Raw genomic sequence first — 23,514 nt, 5'->3', positions numbered from 1 at the left:
GCTCGGAGGGCCACCGCCCCGCGGGACCCGGCGGCGCCGCGTTCTCGCCCGCCAGCTACCTGCCCCGCTTCAGCTCCCCTGCCCGGGCGCGAGTTCCCGAGCCCTCACCCGATGTGCTTCCTCCTCAGCGCCAGGGTGTCCCGCTTGCTGTACAGCTCGCACATGGTGGCGCGGCCGCCGGGCGCTCCTCGGGGCTCCCTCTCGCCGGCGAGCGCCTGCCTCGCGAGGCCGCCTCAGCGGCGGGCCTTGCCTAGCGTGCTCCCTCGTGGGGTCCCCTTGCTCTGGGCGTCGGAAGCCTCTGGTGGCATCAACTAGCTGGGGTCATCTCCCTTTTAAGTCTTGCCTTGCCTTTGCCCTTCGCCAAGCCCCACCCTCCCGTTCCCCTCCTCCACCCGGTGCCCGCGGTGGCAAGTCGCCGTGCTACCCACTCATTCGCCACCACCCCTGCCCCTCCCGCTCCCATTCCCCTCCCGATCGTGGCTGCTTGGGACTCGCCTTATTTCCCGAACTCACCTTGCCTTTGCCTTTCTTCCTCTTCTGCCCGCGAATTCGCTCCTTCCCACTTTCTTTCTTGTTCCTTTTTGGTGTATCCCACTGTGTTCTTGTAAACGTTCAAAGATAGGCGTTCTCTGCAGATCCCCAGACTCTACAGTTGTCTTTGCCCTCGCAGTGAGCTTATTCCAATACCGAAACCTATCATAACTAAACAAAAGTAACAAGTCACAAGCCCTAAGGATCAATGACAGGGGACGCAGCCCAATAACTGGTTGTGAATGACAATTCAGTATTTCAAAGATCCACTGTAACAGTAATTGCACATCTAATTTCTCTGCTAATATACAGATTATAAAACAAATTCAGGTGACCGACCTGGTTCAGTCCTCCAAACAACCCTGACAAGTGATCAAGGGAATTGTCATGCCATCAACATATGAGGAAAGTGAGGTTATTCCCTGTCACATGATTACATGTCTATCTGGTGGTGCACTTGGAATTCATTCACAAGTTTCTTGACTTCCTTTGGGATGATCTTCACAAGCTGATCAAATTGGAAGTTCGAAATCTGGACAGACTTAAGCCTGATTAACTATAACTTTAAGTCATAAGTTATCTTAAGAACTAGAGATCATCTGATTTAACTCCCCTGTTCTGTTGATAAGAACAGTGAGGCACAGGAAAGATAAAGTCTTATTCAAGGTCATGCAACTACTTAGCCACAGAGTTTAAGCTAGAGCATTTCATTCTTTCTGTGTTTTGAAAGGCAGCAAAGAAAGCTTAATTTACCTATAGCATCACACTTGAAAAATGTTTGCAGATGATCTTTTTCTTGAATGAAGTTATTAATTTACATTACCGTGCTGCAGAGGTACTATTATTGCATTATGTCTCTGCCCTGATCTTTCTTCTTGGTCCCAGACTTTCATATCTACTTTTTTTCTTGACTTCTCTACTTAGAGGCCTCAGGAATACCTCAGGCAGCACAAGTCCAAAATAGAAGCTCATTCACAATATATCTAATACTCACTGTGTGCCACTGAATGATTCAGTTGCAGGAGATAAAAGGAACTAGAACTGAATGAACTTACCCTCAGTGGCTCAGATTAGAGGTACATTGTCTACTCGTAGCCACTAGCCACAGGTGATTTTTAAAGGACCGAAGATGTGGCTACTCTGAATTAAGATGTGCTGTCAGCACAAAATACACACTGTATTTTGATGACTTAATGCAAAACACCTGTGAAATATCTCATTAATTTTTATACTGATTGCTTGCTGAAGTAATATTCTAGATAGATTGAATTAAGTAAAATATGTCATTAAAATTAATTTCACCTCTTTTTTTTTAATGTGGCTACTTGCAAATTTAAAATTATATATGTGGCTTACATTATTTTTCTGTTGGACAGGGTTATTCTAGATGAACAGAATAAACACATAAGTAAAATAAGATAATGGCTTAAGTTGCTTTAATTGTGGTAAATGCCTTCAGGGAAGTCAACTAAGGGAAATGATCCTAAACCAGAAACCTAGGAGTCTTGGATAATCCCTCTCTTTTTCTCAACCCCATCCCCACATCAAATTATTTTTGAGCCCTGTTGACTCCACTTCAGAGTACATTCGAAATCTCTCTGCCACCCCCGTTTCTACTACCACCGCAGGTAAGCCTTCTGCATCTCTGCCAGGACCTATGCAGAAGCACTAGGTAGCTCATTTCCTTGCTTCCCCTTCCACCCTGTGTGGCATAATCCTGTCCTTTCTCTTCTTAAAACCCAGCAGTGACCTCTAGCTTTCCTTTGCAGGCTCATGTTTTATTCTTGCCCCCCAGCCCAGACTCACCACAACGGATTTCTTGCCCTTAATGACTTCAAAGACTACATTGGCTTCAGTTTCAGTTTGAACGTCATGGACAGTGCTGGAGAAGTCATTCTTGATTACTCTGCCTCAAATAGTTCTCAGTTAATTAAATACAGGAATCCCTGCTTTGTTCCTCCGTCTTAATCCCCTCTTTGTTTGGCCTTTCTCTTTCTTGTTCATCGGTGTGCCTCAGCACTTGCCATGCGGTAGACTGATATATATTTGTTGACTGACTGACTGACTGGCTGAAACCGGAAAGACATGTAAGGACTCAATACCTTGTTTTGAAGATGAAAGTTCTTAGGAGGCCATAGACTCCTTGAAACTGTTCCCTCTATTTGCATATTGACTGCCAACACCTTTTAGCCACTTCTTTAGGAAAGAGATGCTTAGATTCATTATCTGTTAATTATCTTTTATAGGAAAAGAGGTTGCTGCTGCAAAAACATCATTTCCTCATTGTTTAGCTTATTTCACAATATATATATATATGTATATATATAATATGTATAACGAAGTACCAAGGACAGTCTTTAAAGAACAGACATGGCGTAGCACCAAAATAAAGATGGATACAAGTCAACAGTTCACCCTCTACAATGTTTTGTCAGAAAACAAATTCTAAGATTGTTTTTGGTGTATTTTCTCATGTGCTTCTGCATCGCATGATTATTTGATAGGGGTGGGTGCCGGTGCGCCTTTCTTCCCAGACGCAGACCTTGGCTCAGTTGTGGTCCTGATCCTATTGATTGGTTCACCCCATTGAGTGAGTTCTGACCTGAAGTTCACAGATTACTCAACAGCCTAAACCTGGCCAAACAAACCGTACCTGTGCATGACAGAAATGAGAAGGCACAGTGCGCACGAGCTTGGGACAATAAGAATTCCACTCCGTCGTCTGGTGAAAGGAGTCTGAATGGCAGGTTTTAATTTTCCTGTCAGTGACAAACATGCAAAGGCAAGCGAACTCTGTGTTCCCAACAGCAGAGGCTGCCCAGCTTATTTATTATACAATACTCAGTATGGAATGTGGGCATTTGATTGGTTCCTCACTCTTTCCTGTTCTGCCCTGACCTACCCCTGCCCTTCACGGACACCTGCCTTTTCTGAAATCATATGTCATCCGGGACAAATGCTGGGTTTGATGCTTTTCTGACATGACACATGATATCCAAGGATATCCTTTGCCCCTGACAGACATTGCACGAGAGTGCAGGTCACATGTCTTAACTTCCACTGACGGGTCTACACTGATGTCAGCATGTGCGTATTAATTGCACAAACAGCCCCTGGTTCACATCAGGAAGGGCCTCCCACCCCTGGACTTCAAAACTACTTTAATGGAGCCACTCGACCAATCATGAGATGTGTGTGTTCCTACTGTAAACCCGCTATCCCCCTACCCTCTCACTGCCCCAAACCAGGTCCACAGGAATATTCCAGACTTGTGTTTTTGTGTGGCAGGGGGAGTCTTCTGAGGGGTGTGTGTGGTAGTGGAGTAAAGTTATATTTTAAATGCCCTCAGCTGGGGGCGCCTGGGTGGCTCAGTTGGTTAAGTATCTGACTTTGGCTCAGGTCATGATCTCACAGCTCGTGAGTTTAACCCCTGCATCAGGCTCTGTGCTGACAGCTCCAAGCCTGCAGCCTGCTTCAGATTCTGTCTCCCTCTCCCTCTGGCCCTCCCCAACTCATGCTCTGTCTCTCTCTCTCAAAAATAAACAAACATTTAAAAAACTAAAAATAAATAAATACCCTAGTCTTATTTTACAGTGACCAGAATTGTGGTTGGTCTGGAAACTACATAAGCCTTCAAGAGGCCAACTACTTGAACTTGTACTTTGTGATGCTCCCAATGCAGACAAGGATCTAGAAAATGGCTTCAATTTATTTCTAGTGAGTTTGTTTCTAGTGTTGAAGGGGTCTAGAATATACCACTGTAGCATAACAAGTATTTTGAACTGTAGGCATTTGAGAATCAATAGAGGTAGGAAGGGGCTTTTATCTTGAACTCCCTTTCCCTGTCCAACAGCAGAACCCGTCAGAAGAATGGAAAGAGTAATTCTTAGCCCCTGCATAGGAGACTACCTGACCAGACATGATGACAAAACTACCAGACCTGCCATCTTTTCTCCTAGGGACCCACTTAGCTTTCCTAAAAGACATTTGTTTTCTCCTAAGTATTTTTTCTTCCCCTCCCTTTCCTGCATTAAGATGGTTTATCAGCTCCCAATTCTAACTTCCCTTTTGAGTCACATTTTCCTGTGTGCTTCCCCATAAATGAATAGAAATTTGCCTTGGGCAAATTGATAGAGAGGAGTACTTCCTTCTTACTCCAGCTGGATAATGTGTACCTATGCCAGACTGAAAAGAGTTTTCCAAGGACATAATCCATGTGAGGTCTTGATTTTTCCTCTAAGAAGCTGGTAGACGTTTGGGGCAAGTAATAAAGTCCCAAGTTCAACTGCTCCTGGGCTGGGGACGTGTGTTGCTCTGCAGGACATTCACAAAATGTAGAACTAGACCAACATTCCATTCCATTGCTCTCTGTCCCAGAAGTTCCTGGAGGCGTCTGCAATCAAAGAGCTCCTGCTTCTTGCCTCTCTTGACAGCTGTGTGTCTATTAGTGCACACACCCAAAAACTCCTATTTCAAGGAACACACTTTAAAATACACAAATATAGAGAATCTGAATGTTGAAAATATCAGAGCAAACAAGAGGGAGAGAGCCAGAGGTGGGGCGGGAGGACACAGGGCTTGGAGGCTTTGCTCAGGATCACGGATTGGATTCCTAAGGAGATGGGAAATCAATAGGAATTACCTGCAGGGGAGCTGTCACATTTAAAGTGTCATTCTGGCTGGGTTACTATGTGTCACCTCTCACTTGATTTACTTCTAAGTAGGAAAAGTATGTGAACTAAGAGTTTACACCTAGACCTTCCACTGATTGGGTCATAAAAAGCACAGTCCCTGTTAGGGCCCATTTCTTTTATGTGGGAAAGGAAGGTATATTTGTCAGGGTTTTCTGCAGGGTAGCCCTGGACACACTTGCTTAATAAGAATCAGTGAGAGGGGCGTCTGAGTGGCTCAATCAGTCAAGCGTCTGGCTTCATATCAGGTCATGATCTCAAGGCTCATGGTTGAAAGCCCACATTGGGCTGTCTGCTGTCGGCACAGAGACTGCATCAGATCCTCTTTCTCCCTCTCTCTCTGCCCTTCCCCTGACCTCTCTCTTTCTCTCACTCTGTCTCAAAAATAAACATTAAAAAAAGTCACTGAGAAACCTTGCTTAAAGTACAGATTCCCAGGCACCCCTGCCTGGGAACCATTAAAATGGGATCTCCAGAGAGGGAACCTGGGAACCTGTATTTTTAACCAACTTCATAGATCTGTACCATCATGCAAGTTTGAGAAACATTGTCACAGGAGGTGGACCAAAACCATAGGGCCATTTCAGCAGGTGGTCTGCTATTCTTGGTCTAAGATATCACTGTCTCCTATCTGAATTATACCAACAGCCTCTTATTTATTGCTGCAGGCTTCCACTTGGGTCCGTTCCAGTGCCCCATCCTCAAAGCGGCCGGAGTGACATAACTAGGAAAGCTGGAACTTCCCACTCCCCTACAAATACATCCTAATAATTTCCCGCTTATTTTAGGACTCCATAATCTTGGGTCCTCCAACCCTGCCTCTTGCTCTTGGTCCCTCTTGCTTGCTCAAGCCTGGTTGCACTGGCCGTCTTCAGAGGACCTCATTTGGGTCCTCAGGTGGGAGGCTGTCCGGAGCCACGGTAGCTGCCCATCCTCCGCTTTGACTCAGGCCTCAGCGTCAGTAATGCTCACTCATGGTCGGCTACAAGCCTCACCACCCTGCCCAACCTTAGGAAACAACTCTCGCCAGCCTATCTGTGTTTGGTATTTCCACAGCATTCCATACTTTCTTTCCCTCTGGGGCACTTGTCACAATTATAATTAATAAAAATTAGCTGTATCATTACGTGTTTAAGGCCTATGTTTCCTCTCTAAGATTAAAGTCCCATGGGCCAGAAACTGGGTCTGACCTTTTCCCACTGTATTCCTAGTGTCTAGTCCAGGGCCTGGAACATAGTGGGTGCTTGATAAATACTTTAAAAATAGAGATCATACTCAGTAACCAGTGAAATAGCAGTTGCCGCTGTACGTGACAGTGGTGCTCCCTCTTCCATCTCTCCATCTTCACACCAGCATGGTAGTGTTGTTATCTCCATTTTCAGAGAAGGGATTGGAGACTCAAGTCATAGGACATGCTCCGGGACAGAGCGGCTTTGGGGTGTAGTCAGGACGAGATGTAAAGCTCATGCCCCTGGGGCGCCTGGGTGGCTCAGTTGGTTAAGTGTTTGACTTTAGCTTAGGTCATGATCTTGGGGTTTTGGAATCGAGCTCCACATGGGGCTCTGTGCTGACAGCTTGGAGCCTGGAGCCTGCCTGAGATTTGGTGTCTCCCTCTCTCTCTGCCCCTCCCCCACTTGTGCTTTGTCTCTTTCCAAAATAAGTAAACATTAAAAAAAATAAAAAATAAATAAAGCCCATGGCCCCGTCATCCTGCGCAACTGCCAGGAGCACCACATGGTGCACAAGAGTTACCTATATTCTTCTCAAAACCCTTTCCTTAAGAATCTTGCATTTATTTTGATCTTCACACTGCCGATCTCCTGTTAATACAGGGTTAAGAGAGCTCCTGGCAGGTTTGGCTGAGCCTGAACAGCATCAGCTGTTTTTCCTGGGGAAAGTCTATGTTTGAGGGTCATGGTCAAACTGAAAAACAATTTTTAAGGCCATCAAAGCAGCAGCGTTGGGCTGATGTGTTAGCTCACTTTTATGGGGAAAAAAAATCTCCAGAAATGTGAGGAAGTCTCTTTAGTCCCAATCAGGGTGACACTGCAGGAAAAGACGTGGAACACAGGCGTCCCGAGGCTTCTGGGCAGCCTTCCAGGACTCAGCCTCCCTGGGAACTGGCAGGCCCAGGGGCCACGTGGCTGCCAAGTGCTTGGCCAACAAGATTCCTTTCTTCCTGATGTGCCCCTGAGCCTGAGGCATACGGGGGGCAGGCCAGGAGCAGCCAAAGTTACATAATATGTGTATTTAATTTTTAGCAATGGCAGCAAAGCAGTGTCTAATTTGATGTTACATGTTTGGTATTATAAACTTGTAAAAAGTATACTGAGGTTTTCATGTAGCCTTGAGATTACTCTCTGGCTCATGGTTTGCCTGTGGATAAGGATCTGTGGAAGGTTCGGTAGCAGGGTCGATGGCCACCGCAAAAGCCAGAGTGGTGCCTCTCTGGTAAAGCCAAGTGCCTTAAACGGGGTTTGAGCTATGAAATGACAGCCTCAGGAGAGGGTCTTAAATAGGAGGGGTCCTGAGACTGAACTGCTCTGCCTGGAAAAGGGGAAGGAACTCTTGCTCTGGAGATGGGGGTTCAAGGAGAGAGGACAGGAGGGTGAAGAAGAGAGAGATGAATGTCCCAATGGGAAGTTGGGGCTTGAGTGGAAGAAAAAGTCTGGGAACATTTTCATTTTTAAGCAGAAGAATGCTCTGGCACATACACCTGCCCGAGTGTGGAAATCATGGGGCCCACAGTGGAAACTGCGAACAGTGTGCAGCAAGATGGCCAGGCCGGAACAGCACCTTTGACCATCCTTGGGCTTCTCCCAAGATGTGCAGAGGGATCTGTAGATGCGATTCTCTAGATTTTGAGGGGGAGGGGAAACCCTACTGACACCTGGAATGTGTCTGTAGGGTTCGTTTCCTAGACCTGTCTCTTCTTGTCTCCATTTTTGCCACTTCATTTCTTTTTAGGGAAACTGTGGTAGAAGGAACAGGGGTTTGGAGATAGACTGACCTGAATTTGAAACTGAGCTCTGTTTCAACTGCTCAACCTGTTTGCAGTGCAATGTTATCAGCAATAAAAGGGATCTCATGGGATGCCTGGGTGACTCAGCTGGTTAAGCATCCAACTTCGGTTCAAGTCATGATCTCATGGTTCATGAGTTCAAACCCCCATATTGGGCTTTCTGTTCTCAGTGCAGAGCCCACTTCAGATCGTGTCTCCCTCTCTTTCAGTCTCTCCCCCACTCATGGGTGCTGGCTCTCTCTCTCAAAAATGAATACACATTAAAAAAAAGGATCTCACAGGATACAGGATTATGGGAATATTCAAATTAAATGGCATATCACTCATGGTTTGAGCTCAGGGCCTAAAGTGGGTTGGCTTTATTCCACCTGCTGGCTGTGTGAGGTCTGGCAAGTTATTCAACCTCTTCTTATGGAAAATAGGACAAATAGTAGGTCTTTGGGAAGATCAAATGAGATAATCCAGTAAAGTAGTTAGCATAGTGCCTGACATTCCAGCAAGTGTTTCATAAGTGCTAGCCATTACTGTTGTTCTTATTATTACACATGTAAAATGTCAGATCTTGGTAGAACCTTAATTACCCACTTTTACTGTTCATTTTATAGAAATAAAGATCTGGCAATTTCCATGCTACCAATACCTCTCTTTCCCAGAGGAGTTAACTAGCAGAAAATCAATTGATTGCACATCTCAGCGATGCAGGTTGGTGGAAGCCTTTAACATCGCTTCCCTTACTTTGTCCTGTACAAAGACCTCTGGCTAAAGGGATTTAAAACGATGTTGATATATAAGTATGTTTTATTTGGGAAAAAATGCCATCAGTTCCAAAAAATATTCCTTATGATTTTCTTTGAATTTCAACAATCTCCTTGTGAATTGAATGTCCAGTATGCACCCTTTCCCTGCAGATGCCATACTTTGCCTTAACAGTCCTCCTTTTTCTCATATTTACATTTCTTTACGTAGTATTGCTTAAGGTTGATGGTTAACTACTTTCCATTGTTATTTGCAGCATACATCCACAGGCCAGAATTTTGAATGCCATACTAGGGCAGCCAGGTGGTTCAGTCGTTGAGTATCTGACTTTGGCTCAAGTCATGATCTCATGGTTCATAATTTCGAGCCCTATGTCGGCCTCTGTGGAGCCTCCTTCAGAGTCTGTGTCTCCCTCTTTCTTTGCCCTTCCCCTGCTCATGCTCTCTCTCCTCTCAAAAATAAATAAACATTAAAAAAATAATAATAATTAAATAAAGGGGTTTAAAAAACAGGTTCTGGAAAGGGAAGCTTTCCAGTCCTAAGTCCCTGTGGAACAGAAGTGTTCAGTGCTGATCATGAGGCTCCCTTTCAAGGAGTAGCACAACTTGGTGGGAGACTTAAGGCTTAGATAGTAAGGGACCTGGGTTCAAGTCCTGGCTCTGAGCCTTTTATGCATGTGACCATGGTCAAATCTTTGGTTTCCTCAGGTAAATAGAGCAGTGGATTTGGGGAGGAGGGTGGGTAAAGTATGTACATAGTCCTGACATATGATAAATGCTAAGTGCTGGTTCTCATTGCTTCTTCACTAGGATACCTTAGGGAATTATTTCAGTCTCCAAACCAGACTCTTTCCCACTCCTACTTCAGGAAATAATTAAATCTAGTAGTACTGAATTACTGGGAAGGATTGAGCGCTGGTGGTTGGTTGTATTCCCCAGCCACAAAAAGTCACCACCCTGCACACTGCTGTAATCTTGAACTAAATGGTTCTGAATCCCCAGATAGGAGCCCTGGGGCTCCTGACTCCTGGGGAGACAGCTGCAGCTTGGTGAAAGATCTCATCAGACATCGGAAACCCTCTGCCTGGGGCTGGATTCCAGTCCCCAGGCCTCACTTTCTAGGGGGGACTTACCACCAGGCATTCATTTTTCCTGAGCTTATTTTTATATACTCTGTAAAATTCAGATGACATAATCAATGTGAAATGATTTTTAAATTGGGAAATATTAGAAAAATCTGATATTTGTAAGAAGTTGATACTAACGTTTATATAAATAAATGCTCAGCCTTGCCTTGTTTTTTCTTCTCTTTGTCATGACGCCAGCAATCTTGGGCCCTCATTCTTTTCCCTTTACAGGGAGGTGTGACATTTGGGCAAAGTCCTATATCCACGAAAGGCTGTAAAATGCATATTAGTCAAATTTTGCTAATTATTAGCCACACCAAATGATCTGAAGGTGGTAGGTAGGTAGAAGTTTTGGGGAGATGATGATGTGAAGTTAAACTATCCAAGTGCTCTACTTTGGATGATTTCATAGAGTGTAAAAAGGGCTTTATATCAGGCATCCTTGATTTCAAGCTCAGAAATGAATGAAAATACACTTTCTTTTATTTCAAATGCCTGTTTCCCCCCCCAGATTCTCAATCCAGTTTCTTTTTTGTACCTCAATAAATGCTCCCAATTAGTGGTTGAGGGAGAAAGTCCACGCTGTTCCCCTTGTCTGACTATCCTCTTTCCTGGACTGTTCGTATTGAGCAGAATCACTGCTCCATTTGCTGGGAAACCTCCTCTCAAATTCTTCTGAGCTTGGAGGTCACCAGGACCCAGAGCCACTGTGGTTTCAGGGACCCGCCCTAGGACTTCAGTCCACTCCTGGACAGGCCCCTGCTCTGCCTGTACATGTCCGATAGTAATCTATCGCCCTCTCTTTCTTCTATTTCCTTCCTTCCTTCCTTCCTTCCTTCCTTCCTTCCTTCCTTCCTGTATTAAGTGTTACCATATAGTTGAAGTCTCCTTTGTTCCAAACCCACTCATTCCTATCTCTCAGTTTTACCCTAAACTCCATCTTTACAGTCAGCTTTTATATGTTGCTTTGTTCTTCATCCGTAACAATGCAGTATTGCTTTGTGTTCAACTATATATCTATGCCATCTTCCAATACATATGATTCTGTAACTTTCTGTTTTTCCTCGGCATTATGTTTTTGTTTTTGAGATTTAGCCATGTTTTTACATGTGAATCTAGTGAATTAGTTTTAACTGCGATACAGTATTCCACGGAGTGGTTATGCTGTGATCCTATCCACTAGTAGCACTACCACAGTGCCGTATGCTCCGCTGCTACCCTACTATTTCCATGGCTTTCTCTTTTTTAAAGTTTCTTTTTACTATTTCACATGTAGGTCACTAATCCATATGGAAGTTACCTTCCTAAATGCCCTGGGCAGAGATTGTCTTTTTTCTGCATGCCTGGCAGCTGTCCCCATATGTGCTCAGCTCTTTGATGGTACATATGACAAAACTGCGGTCCAGAAAGATGCAGTGACTTGGCCAAGATCACACAATGACCCAGCGGTGGGGTGGTGTCAAAGAATATATTTTTTTCTCTATTTTGTTTGACTTGACAAATGCTGATTTATTTTTATATTGGACGATTCTTTATGAATTAGCAAAATGAACACATTTGATATTCAAATAACTGAATTTTAAAAATTGAGGTATAATTGACATATAACATTAGTTTCAGGCATATAGCATAACAATTCACTTACTTGTGTACATTGCAAAAGGATCACCACGATAGATCTAGTTAACACCTGTCACCATATGTCATTGCAAAATTTTTTCTTATGGTAAGAACATTTAAGATCTGTTCTCTTAGCAACATTTAAATGTACAACACAGAATTATAAGTTATACTCAGCAGGCCATCTATTACATCCGCATGACTAAGTTATAACAGGGGGTTTGTACCTTAATTCTTTTACAACTGTACCTTTATCACTTTCTTTTATATAGAAAAGTTTTTATGTACAAGTTTATATGCAGAAGCAAACTGATTTGCAAGTGTAGCAGACCCGCTGCTAACCTCTTGAGAATGCCCTCAGTTGCTAAGAAAAGCCTGATTCAGGACTTAAAAAAAACATGACGATAATATGAAAGCACTTTTCTTCTGCTTGGGGCCCATGAGTTCAAGAACTCTTTAATATTTCTTCTTGATTTCTCCACAACACTTTCTCTGTGCCGTCATTATAGAACTTATTTTATGCTGAACTGGGCCATTCCAGTGGGCCCATTTTGTTTATACAGACTGCAAATAGATGAGGGCAGGAGCCAGGAGCCGCTTTATTTCTATCTTATTCTGGAGTCTTGTGTGTGTTGTGTGCTAACGTGTTTTTGACTTGAATATTGTGTGTGGATGGGGGAGATGGATAGAGAAAAATATTAAACAAATTTCACTTTCTAAACATATGTAATTTTTTCTTAATTGAATTGTTAGAACTTGCTGTCAGTTCAATAAAAATGTAAAGTGTACTATTACTATTTTTAAAAAAACTTACATAATTAATTTAATTTTTATTTTTAAAAAATTCATTATTTTTTAGTTTTTTTTTGAGAGAGCACAAGTGGGGGAGGGGCAGCGGAAAGGGAAACACAGAATCTGAAGCAGGCTCCAGGCTCTGAGCTGTCAGCACAGAGCCCAATGGCGGGCTCAAACTCACAAACCTCGAGATCATGACCTGAGCTGAAGTTGGATGCTTAACCAACTGAGTCACCCAGATGCCCTTAATTCATTTAATTTAAACAAAATCAATAAATTCATTAACACTCAGGCAAGTTCTTTCCACTAGTTTTCAAATGCGAGGGCCTTCTGGAGCAAATATTTTGATTAGAGTTTATTTTAATTGAAATAGAAATCTTTATGTTAATTGGCACACAGATTTTTGGATTTCATCAAACACATATCTTTCCTTGGGATTCCTGGGAAACCCTGCTAGTTTTGTTCTAAGCTAGTTAAGTGCTAAGGGTTTTTTCTAATTCTTGTGTTCTTTGGATTTGGGACTTGTAGAAACATTTAGTTTGCTTATTTGTTTGCTTTTCAATACTGTCTTCTTAAAACAAGAGGACATTATTTGAGAGAGAAGATGTGTATATAAAAGAAATACATTTCAGATAAGTGAATTAGGTTCGGGGTCACTAACATAATCGGAAGGACTCACAGCTGTATTTCTCTATTCATGTGAGTTTATAAGGAAACTGGCTCAAGGGCGTTTAAGGATAAACCACTTTTCTGGGCATTCAGGGTCTGCCCTCTGTTGGTGAGCTGTGCTAGAAAAAATGTCTTTATCCCTCAGAATCTTGCACTCGGTTGAAATAAATGTTATTGATTAGGCATAGTGTTTATGGCATGGTGGGTTTGAATAAAGTAGAAATCCTCTTTAAAAACTCAAAATTGGATTTAATTTTTTCTTAGTCTGGGACTTGTTAAAATAAGAGGAAGGATTGGGAGAATGCTAAAAAGAAGTAGATGTATTACGGGAATATTTTAGTTTCACGTTTAGAAGAATAGCTACTTTGAAATCTTCAATCACATGAGTGGTTGGACACCTTTACTGAGGGAGGAGTGATGTCCGCTCCGTTTTCCTGCGTGTGTCTAACACACTATTACACTTCACATAAATATGTCTTGATTCTTTGTGCATGCATAATTCTTACCTGACAGTAAGCCTAGTGCTCTTGTTATCAGTGAGACTCCAAATATTTTGAGATACAAAATTATTTAGTTCACCAATTTAATGGTTTCTAATTTACACTGAAAGTTATACATACATATATGTAACTATAGGTATAGCTATATATATATGGTTATATAGTATAACTTCATTAAAAATTTAAAGTTTAGTTGGCTCATTAAACAAAAATAACAGTGTAAAAATATTAAGTTATATACTACATTGCCTTCTTTTAATTTCTTACATGACTTTTTTTTGCATTAAGAAATTTAATATATATGAGAAATCTTGGAGGAGGAAAACACGTTTTAATAAATTACTCTAATGGAGTAAATGCTACATGATGGGTCCAGAAACCAAACTGGGTTCACACACAGACATTTTCATGGTTGAAAAACTGTCTTTGGTGATTACTATGCAAAGTTGTGAGTTGTTTATCTCTTTGTCCCAGTTGTTGGCTTGTAGACTTTGGCAGAGTCTGAAGCAGAAGTAAATTCCTGTGTCAGCTACGTAAGAATCTGTTCTTAATAAACAACCTCATAGGCTACCAAAACTAAAGTGCTTTATTATGAAACCCCCTCATTTTAAAAAGCACGGAGCAAATAAATAAGTAAATAAAACTTAAAAAACAAAAATTAAAACATAAAAACAATGTGCTTGATGCCAAACCCTTTATTTTTAGTGTGTCCACGCCACTCCCAGAACATGACCCTGACTTTCACAGTAGTTTGCTGGGTGCCATGGTTTTTGGGATAGGAAAAGCCAAGCTTCCAGGGTGATACCTGTTGTACTTGGGTTCAACTTATCTCTTTTCTGTTCTGTCCCCCAGTTGTGGGATGTATTCTGTTCCCCCTAAAAGATGATGCAGCCCTCGCCCCCAGTACTTGTGAATGTGATTTTGTTCGGAGCTAGTCTTGGCAGATGATTAGGTCATGGCGAGGGCGTTAGGTGGGCTTTAATCTAATATGACTGAGTCCTTACGAAAAGGGGAAATTTGGTCCCGGAGTCAGAGAGAGAGAGGGAAGACCATGTGAAGACGCAGGAGGAATGATGACATCCATAGCCCAGAAACCCCCCAGACTCCCAGAAACCAGGAATGCTTTGAAACTATCAAGAGGCCAGTTTTCTTTCTGTATGTTTTCTTAGCAGTCCCCTGCCTGTTTCCCAGCACCTATTCATATTTGTTACCTCTCATCCCCCACTTCTCTATGAATCAGATTTGGATTTCTGAATATTTGAATGTTGCATTCATTAGTGTCCTGAAATCCACTGCAAAAATTCCTGCTTACACTTCACTGACACTATGTTTCCCCCAGGTAGATTCAGCTTGCTTACATATTCGTATTCATATTGTGAAGGTTCCCTCAGCACTTGAGAAGACAAATACAAAATGAATTAAAAATGTAATTATTCTTGGGGCCCCTGGGTGGTTCAGTCGGTAAAGCATCTGACTTTGGCTCAGGTCATGATCTCACAGCTTGTGAATTTGAGCCCCGCGTTGGGCTCTGTGCTGACAGCTCAGAACCTGGAGGCTGCTTTGGATTCTGTGTCCCTCTCTTTCTCTGCCCCTCCCCCACTCCCTCTCTCTCTCCCCCCCCAATAATAAATAAAATGTTAAAAACATTTTAAAAACCAAAATGTAATTATTCTCAAGAGATGCTATACAGGAATGTGCTCTGAATCAGGGAGTGCTATTCAGTAGAGACTTTTGTTACCATTACCAACCTCACATGATACATTGCAATTACAAGTTCTAACTCAGAATATTTTAAGCACTAATTAAATTCATTCTGATAACTGGCTTTTTCTTAGGCATTCCTTTTCATTATTCGATTCGTATCTCTCATGACTGATTTTAGTGTGAAGGACTGAATAGTCTCAGAGTATAGAAAATATAACAAAAATAGCACCTTAATCAGGTAGTGAGACCTGTTCTTTATTTTTTTCTATCTTAATTTTATCCTTGTAGATTTTGGAATATGGATCAGCTGCTTCTATACCACAGGACTGATTTGTGTTGTTTCCAGCTGTCCTGAGGCCCCACGGCATGTGTGTGCGTGTGCAGACATACACTCACACACACATGCACATTTACATACACATTTACATATAAGTTTGCATTTGATGTCTGGGTTTAGATACATTTGAAGTTTGTGTCAGTCTAATCACTATTATTGGCTTCTTCCTGCTCTCAGATTTACTCTGACAAAGAAATAGATGGTATCATATGGAAGGAGAGGTGTGGTTGACTATGACTAATTTGGGGGCCTCATCAGGAGACTGGGACCCGATTTACTGTGGGATTTGATATGTGTGATGGAGGGCAAGTATTATGAATTTCAATTTGGGCTATGGTCTTAGGACGGGTAAGTTCACTTTCCAGTTCCCATATGGAACAAAGCCAGATATTGGGAACAGACGTTTGGGAGCCCTTCAGGGTCCTGGGCGGATTTGTAACCTCCTCCCATGAATCCACCCATATTCCTTTTAACCATTCTTGAATTGTAGGGTGAGAAATGGAGTTGGTTTGGCTAAATATTTCTTTGTGCCACACTGTATCATGAACATACCTCAATTTTGCACTGATGGCAAGCTCATCAGTTGTAACATTGTGAGTGAGAGTGTAGAATCAAGAGTCCTTTGTTTACAATTCTGGCTCTGCTACTTTCTAGATGTGGACCTTGGGGAAGTTACATAACCTCTCTGAGCTTCAGTTTTCTAATGTGTAAAATGAAAACGTAAAGTATCTAAAGCACAAGGTGGTTGTATTAAATGAGATAATATGTATGAAGAGTTAGCATAATAGTCTGTGGTAAGCACTCATTAAATGGTATTTATTACTGTTACTTCTCTACCTGTATAGATCATGAGTTCTTTTGTGTCTTACTTTCAGAGCTTGGCAGCAGCCCTCTACAACTGTTTATTGAGCTGAATAATTGATTAGAGTTTGGTCACATTGTGCCCATGTTATATAAAGCCAAGAAGCTAGTGAGGTTTGGACACATTGGTGGATTGCTTAAATCATGCCACTGGCTTCAAAGGACCTTGAATAAGAGCACTTTCTTGGTTCATTGCAAGCCTAGCACTGGTATTAGCAGCTCAAGTGACTGAGGAGAGGTCATCACCGTTGTAGGGGAAGCGTTACCAGAGTCACTGGCTTCTTGCTGTACTTCAATGCCAACTAGATTTTAGTCAAGTGTCTTTAAGAGGCAGTATCTTTAAGAGAACACAGCCATACACTGAGTTGCTAGGGAGCTCTATGACGGAAGAAAGAGTACTGCAGTTTCCTGTGACGATACTGTTAACAGTTAGCTTTTACTGAGTGTCAATAAAGTTCTGAGCTGTTGAACTTAAACAGGAAAAAACTAATTCATGAAAAGCCCATTATCTTGTGTGACATGTTAATAATCTCTTTGCTGCATTGTGCCAGGCTCAGAGCACAAAATATCCAGGGTTATGTAAGTGTTCTGGCAGGTGGAACTGCCCGAGAAAGACGCTCGGAGTTCCGGCTTGGCCAGTGGTTGAACTGGACTATGGGAACAACATGGCCACTATTTCAGTGACTCTTAATAAAGCTGTCTTTTGATGTCCTTTCCTCTAACTATTCATTCCTGAGAGTCCCATCTTTCTGTTATGAATAGTTTACTATCTTTACACAAGGAAACTTGCTAAGTGTCTTGGGAAGTGGTGACATTCACTAGCTTTGAATTCAAGGTATTAGAAGAAAACCGCCTGTAGCATTATTTACAATAGCCAAGCTGTCGAGGCAACCTAAGCGCTGGCCAGTGGATACATGGATGAAGGACATATATATATATACCATGGAATATTATTCAGCCTTAAAGAGGAAGGAAACTTTGCCATTTGGACAACATCGATGAACCTAGAAGATGTTCTGCTGAGTAGAAGAAGCCAGATACAGACAAATACTGCATGATCTTACTATATGTGAAATCTAAACAGTTGAACTCCTAAAAGCAGAGAGTAGGGTGGTGGTCGCCTGGAGCTGGGGGTTGGGGGAAATGGGGCAATGTTGGTCAAAGGGTACAAAGTTTCAGGTATGCAGGATGAATACATTGTGGAGATTTAATTTATAGCATGGTGACTATAGCTAATACTATATTCTATACTTGAAAATTTTTTTGATGGAACAAAATATATTTTATTTCAATTATACTAGTACAATAAGGCACAGAAAGGCCATAGAACTGTATACTTGAAACTTGTTAAGAGAGCAGATCTTAAGTATTCTCAATACATTCACACAAAAAAGTTGCAACTATGTAAGGTGATGGATATATTAATTAGCTTGATTGTGACAATCATTTCAAAATCTATGTGCATACCAAAACTTTGCATTGTGCACTTTTAATGCATATAGTTTTTATTTGTCAATTATACCTCAATGAACCTGGGGAACAGAAGCAAGAAACTACCTGTCTTCCACATTCGCCCCCCTCTCGGAATCGGTGTGCAGGCCTGTGTACATGGTGTGTACAGAAGGTTTGGGACAGTAAAGTAGTCACTGAAATGCAAGGAAAGGTATTTAGTTTTTAAGGACAAATGTCTCATGTTCTTAATATAGAATGAAATCTTCTTATCACTGCAAACTTCCCAGTAAGATAACAGATATGCAGGGCCTTTGTTCTGAAGAGAAGAAAAGATTAGCTATTGGTCTGAAGAGTACTTATTAATGGAATTAATTTATTATTAATTACTTTAGTATAATTATAATTACTTATTAATGGAATGATTATTGTCATTCATCATCTAAGGAATCTTGGCTCTTAGCCTTGGAAGAAATGGTGGAGGCACCAAGTCCCTTCCAGGAGGCAGAGTGGTGAAGCTGTAGAGTGGTAGAGTTTTCCAGAGCTCTAATGTGTGTCCTGCATTGAAATACTTGCTCAGTCATTTATTTATTGGATAACCAGCGATCCAACTTCTCTGAGTCTCAACTCTTTTATTAGTGAAAGAAGGAGGATAATAGTTATTTTTCAGTGTTGTGAGGAGTCAGTGTGACAGTATGTAATAATAGTATCCAGTCACATGCTTTTTCAGGAAAGCCTCATATAGCTTAAAACAAAAAAACAAAGATAGCTTTCCAGTTTAAATAAATTAAAAAACACAAACACACCTTAATATTCTGAAGATAAATAGAAGTTAATACTTATTTAAGTATTAGCATAATGAGAAAAGTTTCAAGTATTCTTAGTAGCATAGCATGTGAAACATGAGACGTGAGTAGCATTTTTGCTTTATCAAAAACTATCAAAGCTATGTTAATTCTTATAATTTTTAGAAGATGCCAATGTTATGGAACCTGATCTGGATCACCCAGCAGAAGAACCAAGCAGCACTTGGAGATCTTGGAAGGCAGGAGGTTTATTTCACACCGGTGGGCTCAGAGGAGATCACTCTCCAGAGGTCTGAGTCCCAAGCGTAAGCGGAGAGAACAATTTATATAGTCCGTTACTTCCGCATTCTGCATTTGTAGTAATTTGGTGCGTGGCAAGCGGGGTAGGAAGAAGAGCCCAGAGTCTTCTGTCAGTCGGGGACCAGAATTTCTCTATCCGTCCTGTCGGCCATCTTATAACAGATTTTTTCCCTATCACCAATACTACAAAACCTGATAATTTGTGGGGTTTTTTTTTTAGCTTTATCTAGATACACAAGCAAATAATATGTGAACAGTGGCAGTGTGGTAGACAGAAAAATGACCCATCAAAGACGTCTATGTCCTAATTCCCAGAAACTATGAATATGTTATGCTTTTTGCCAAAAGAGAATTAAAGTGGCAAAAAAGTTAGGTTTGCTAATCAGCTTACCTTAAAATAAGATTATTCTAGATTATCCAAGTGAGATGGATTTATTCATAAGGGTCCTTAAAAGAAGGAGGACTGTGAGGATGAGCACTGGGTGTTATATGGAAACTAACTTGACAATGAACTATAAAAGAAAAAAATAGAAAAAAAAAAAAAGAAGGAGGAGGAGGCAGAAGAGGAAGAACCTGAGAAGTGGCAGCATCAGAAGGACCTGGTTTGATGTTGCTGGTTTTGAAGAAAAGGAAAAAGCCAAGGAACATTGGCAGCCACTAGAAGCTGGAAAAGGCAAGGATATTGATTCTCCCCTAGAGCCTTCAGAGAGGAATGCCGTCCTGCCAACAACTGGATTCTAGCCCAGTGCGATCCATTTTGGACTTCTGAAATGTGGAACTGTAAGGTAATATATTCGTGTTGTTTCAAACCACTAAATTTTGATAATTTTGTTACAGGAGTCATAGAAAGTGAATACAAGCAGTTTTGTTTCTTTCTTTTCAACCCCGTTACCTTATTTTTCTTTCCTAATTGCATTGGCTGACACTTAAAATCAACATTTAATAAAAGCAGTGATAGTAAATATCCACTTCTTGATTTTAAAGAAAATGTTTCTAAGTTTTTGCTATTATGAAAGATATTTGTAGATTGTGGTGATAGCTTCATTAGTGTACATGTACTTCCAAACTCATCAAGTTGTATACATTAAACATATGCAGCTTTTTGTATGTGAATCACACCTCAATTATGTTTTTTTAATTAAAGAAAGATGTTTATTGTGGGTTTTAAATATATTCAACCCTGTATCATATTAAGGATTCATTCCATTTAAAAATTTTTCAGAAATACCCAATAAATTTCAACTCTATACCTTAATTTTCCCTTTTTTAAGTATTTCTCCCTCTTTTTGTCTATCAACAGCATAGTTAGGCTTTCTTCCCTCTCTTGAATTTTTGGGAAAGTTGATGAGCTAGGGAGGAAAACAGTCTTGCAAAATTAATATATCCTTCATCTTTGAAAGTAAGGAAGATACCTTTATTGTGGCATTCTCAGAGCACCAAAATTGTTAGTTGGCTTAAGGAAGAGAAGTGAAAGCTAAGTTGGCAGTAAGTTATGGACAGTAAATTATGAGAACTAAGTTTAAAACACCAAATGGTGCAAAATATGCGACTAAAATTTATCCACCAATATATTCTCTTGTCAAACACCTTTAGCCAGTTTTCCTATTATCACTTGCTTTTGTGTGTTTGTTTTTATTTTCTGAAGGGAGGCAGAATAGGTTAGGAAACTCCTTGATTGTTGAACCTCCAAATGCCAAAGATATTTGATACTTTGCCATCTACCAAACATTTCTGCCACAGGTGGAGTCAACAACTATATCTTTCACAATCTGACCATTTCAGTATTTCTACCTTTTTAATAGGTGACTTGAGATTGGCTCAATATAAATATGGCTCACCTTTTTTCCCTGTTCTCATATTCTAACCTCTCCTTTAATTTGCAAGCCCAAACTCATAATTTAGCAAGAAAAGTTGGTTTCTGGTTGACTGCTTATTATGTACTCTATTGGAACACATTTCCTAAATGGAACTTTATTACTCTTGGATCTTGTCATTGCCTTTGAATGATGATTTGGGTCAACACTAAAATCAGTTTCCAATCCAAGCTAAGAAATGAGTCCTAGAACACTTTAGGATGGAAATTTGAAAGGGGATTGAGGATAATGGAAAGTGGAAAGAATGCCAAAGAGTGAGGTTTTACCAATGAAGACAGCTTTGCATAGAGTGGCTCCTTGGAAGAACTCCTGTGTCAGGAGCATACCCTTATACCTGAGCTATGGCTTGTTCTGAACGAATTAGATCAAACGCTACTGTACAACAGCAGTGACCAAACTGTGTTCTATGGAAGTTATACATTTTGCCTCTTTCCTGGACATTCCAGTTCATATTCTTACATTTAATGGCCTTATTTGTGGAATACTCAGTACTATTTCATCACTACTAGAACATATGTTTTCTGGAGAATATAATTTGGTCCAAAAAGAGTGAAGAATAGTTCCTCTAAGTCATTTTTTGCTGTCACCATTTAGTATTGATTCCATAATTTTTAAGATAACAGAAAGGAAAATGCCTATAGAATTATGTCCCTTATATTGAGGGATTCCTTGTTATCATATTTGAAACAATGGAATAGTCAAGCCAATTTTAACATGAATTATATGCTTACTTCTGTATTGCATATTCTCACACTCAGTTGTTTATGCTATCCTTGGATAGCATGTTCTGCATCTTTTTGGATAATTGGTTTTGTTCATTTATTTATTCAACAAATATTTATTGAGTGCCAGCTATATGCCAGGCATGTGCTAGTATGAAGACATAAGAGCAAACAACAGAGATATACCTCTCTTTATAAAGCCAAACCATGCTATGATAAATGACATACAAGATGCAAAGAAAGCACAGAGGAGAGGTGCCTAATCACAATTTAAGAATCAAGAGAAGTTTCCCCAGGGTTAGCAATATCTAAACTGAGACTTGAAGAATAGTTAGGAATTAGGAAGAAAAAGTGAATTTTTAGTTTAAAAAAAAAAAGGATAAAGAAATGGCAGAGAGGGGTGCCTGGGTGGATCATTGGTTAAGCATCCGGCTTCAGCTCAGGTCATGATCTTGTGGTTCATAGGTTTGAGCCCCACATCGGGCTCTGTGCTGACAGCTCAGAGCCTGGAGCCTGTTTTGGATTCTGTGTCTCCCTCTCTCTCTGCCTGTCCTCCACTCACACTGTCTCTCTCTCCCTCTCTCAAAAATAAATAAACATTAAAAATTTTTAAAAAAGCAACAAAGAGTTTTAGGGGCATCTGGGTGGCTCAGTTGGTTTAGAGTCTGACTTGATTACAGCTCAGGTCATAATCTCATAGTTTGTGAGATTAGCCCCACGTAGGGCTCTGCCCTGACAGTGCAGACCCTACTTGGGATTCTCTCTCTCCCTCTTTCTCACTGCTCCTCCCCCACTCTTCTCTCTCTCTCTCTCTCTCTCTCAATAAACAAATAAAACTTAAAAGAAATAAAGAGTTTTAAGCAGAGAAAGGTCATATGACTATTGTTTAAGACAGGACCAACTAGAGTGGATTTTTGAACAACACAGATTTGAACTGCATCAGTCCACTTCCATGTGGAATTTTTAAAATATAAATACAGTACAGCACTGTGAATATATTTTCTCTTTGTTAAGATTTTCTTGGTAACATTTCCTTTTCTTTAGCTTATTTTATTGTAAGAATACAGTATATAATATATATAATATACAAAATATGTGCTTTTTATGTTATTGGAAAAACTTCTGGCCAATAGTAAGCTATAAGTAGTTGAGTTCTGGGGGAGTCAAAAGTTATACACAGATTTTCAACTATGAGGGGGTTGGCACATCTAACTCATGCATTGTTCAAGGGTCAACTGTATTGTAAGATTTGCTACTACAGTAATCCAGGTAAGAGATATGTGTTACCTGGGTTTAAGTTCTTACCACGAAAATGCTATGAAGATGATATTTTGATCCAGGAGAATTAGCTGGCCATGGAAAGTAATTGGAGATGGTGAGGGAGAGGGTTGAGTCAGATATTGTTGCTAAGTTTTGGTGTTGCTAACTACATGAGTGATCATCCCATTCCCTGAGATATGGAGCACGGGAGGGAGAACATGGTCAGGAGGCAGAAGGTAAGTTCAGTTTTGCACATACTGAGTTTGAGGTGCCCGCTGCACATCCAAAAGTATGCAGTTGCAATCAAAACTAGAGTTTGGAGGGAGATTAGGGCATACTGATGGTAACTTAATTCATAGGACTTTAGGAGTTCACTGTGGGAGAGAGTAGTTTGGTGGATGGTGGAGCAGGGCTTACTGGTGGATTGAGAAATTAATGGGAGGTGAAGAAGTGAGTGGGTTGTGTATATAATCAAATTCATAGAAGTTCTG

At 40.9% G+C, this 23,514-nt stretch overlaps 1 protein-coding gene and 1 long non-coding RNA gene across 2 annotated transcripts in view; one reads left to right on the top strand and one right to left on the bottom strand.

Annotated features, from left to right (window-relative positions):
- The window catches only part of ETNPPL (ethanolamine-phosphate phospho-lyase), a 20,042-nt gene extending 19,707 nt beyond the window's left edge, over positions 1-335 (bottom strand). Inside the window, exon 1 of the mRNA XM_029942057.1 lies at positions 109-335. Within this exon, the coding sequence (XP_029797917.1) occupies positions 109-164 (56 nt within the window). The 5' untranslated portion in view covers positions 165-335. The remainder of the gene's footprint in view (positions 1-108) is intronic.
- LOC115294291 overlaps positions 1-23,514 on the top strand; it is a 31,116-nt gene that overhangs the window by 599 nt on the left and 7,003 nt on the right. The window lies entirely within an intron of this gene.

This window comes from Suricata suricatta, chromosome 1 (assembly GCF_006229205.1).
Source record: "Suricata suricatta isolate VVHF042 chromosome 1, meerkat_22Aug2017_6uvM2_HiC, whole genome shotgun sequence".
Classification (NCBI taxonomy): domain Eukaryota; kingdom Metazoa; phylum Chordata; class Mammalia; order Carnivora; family Herpestidae; genus Suricata; species Suricata suricatta.
This window is presented reverse-complemented; position numbering and strand designations above follow the sequence as displayed.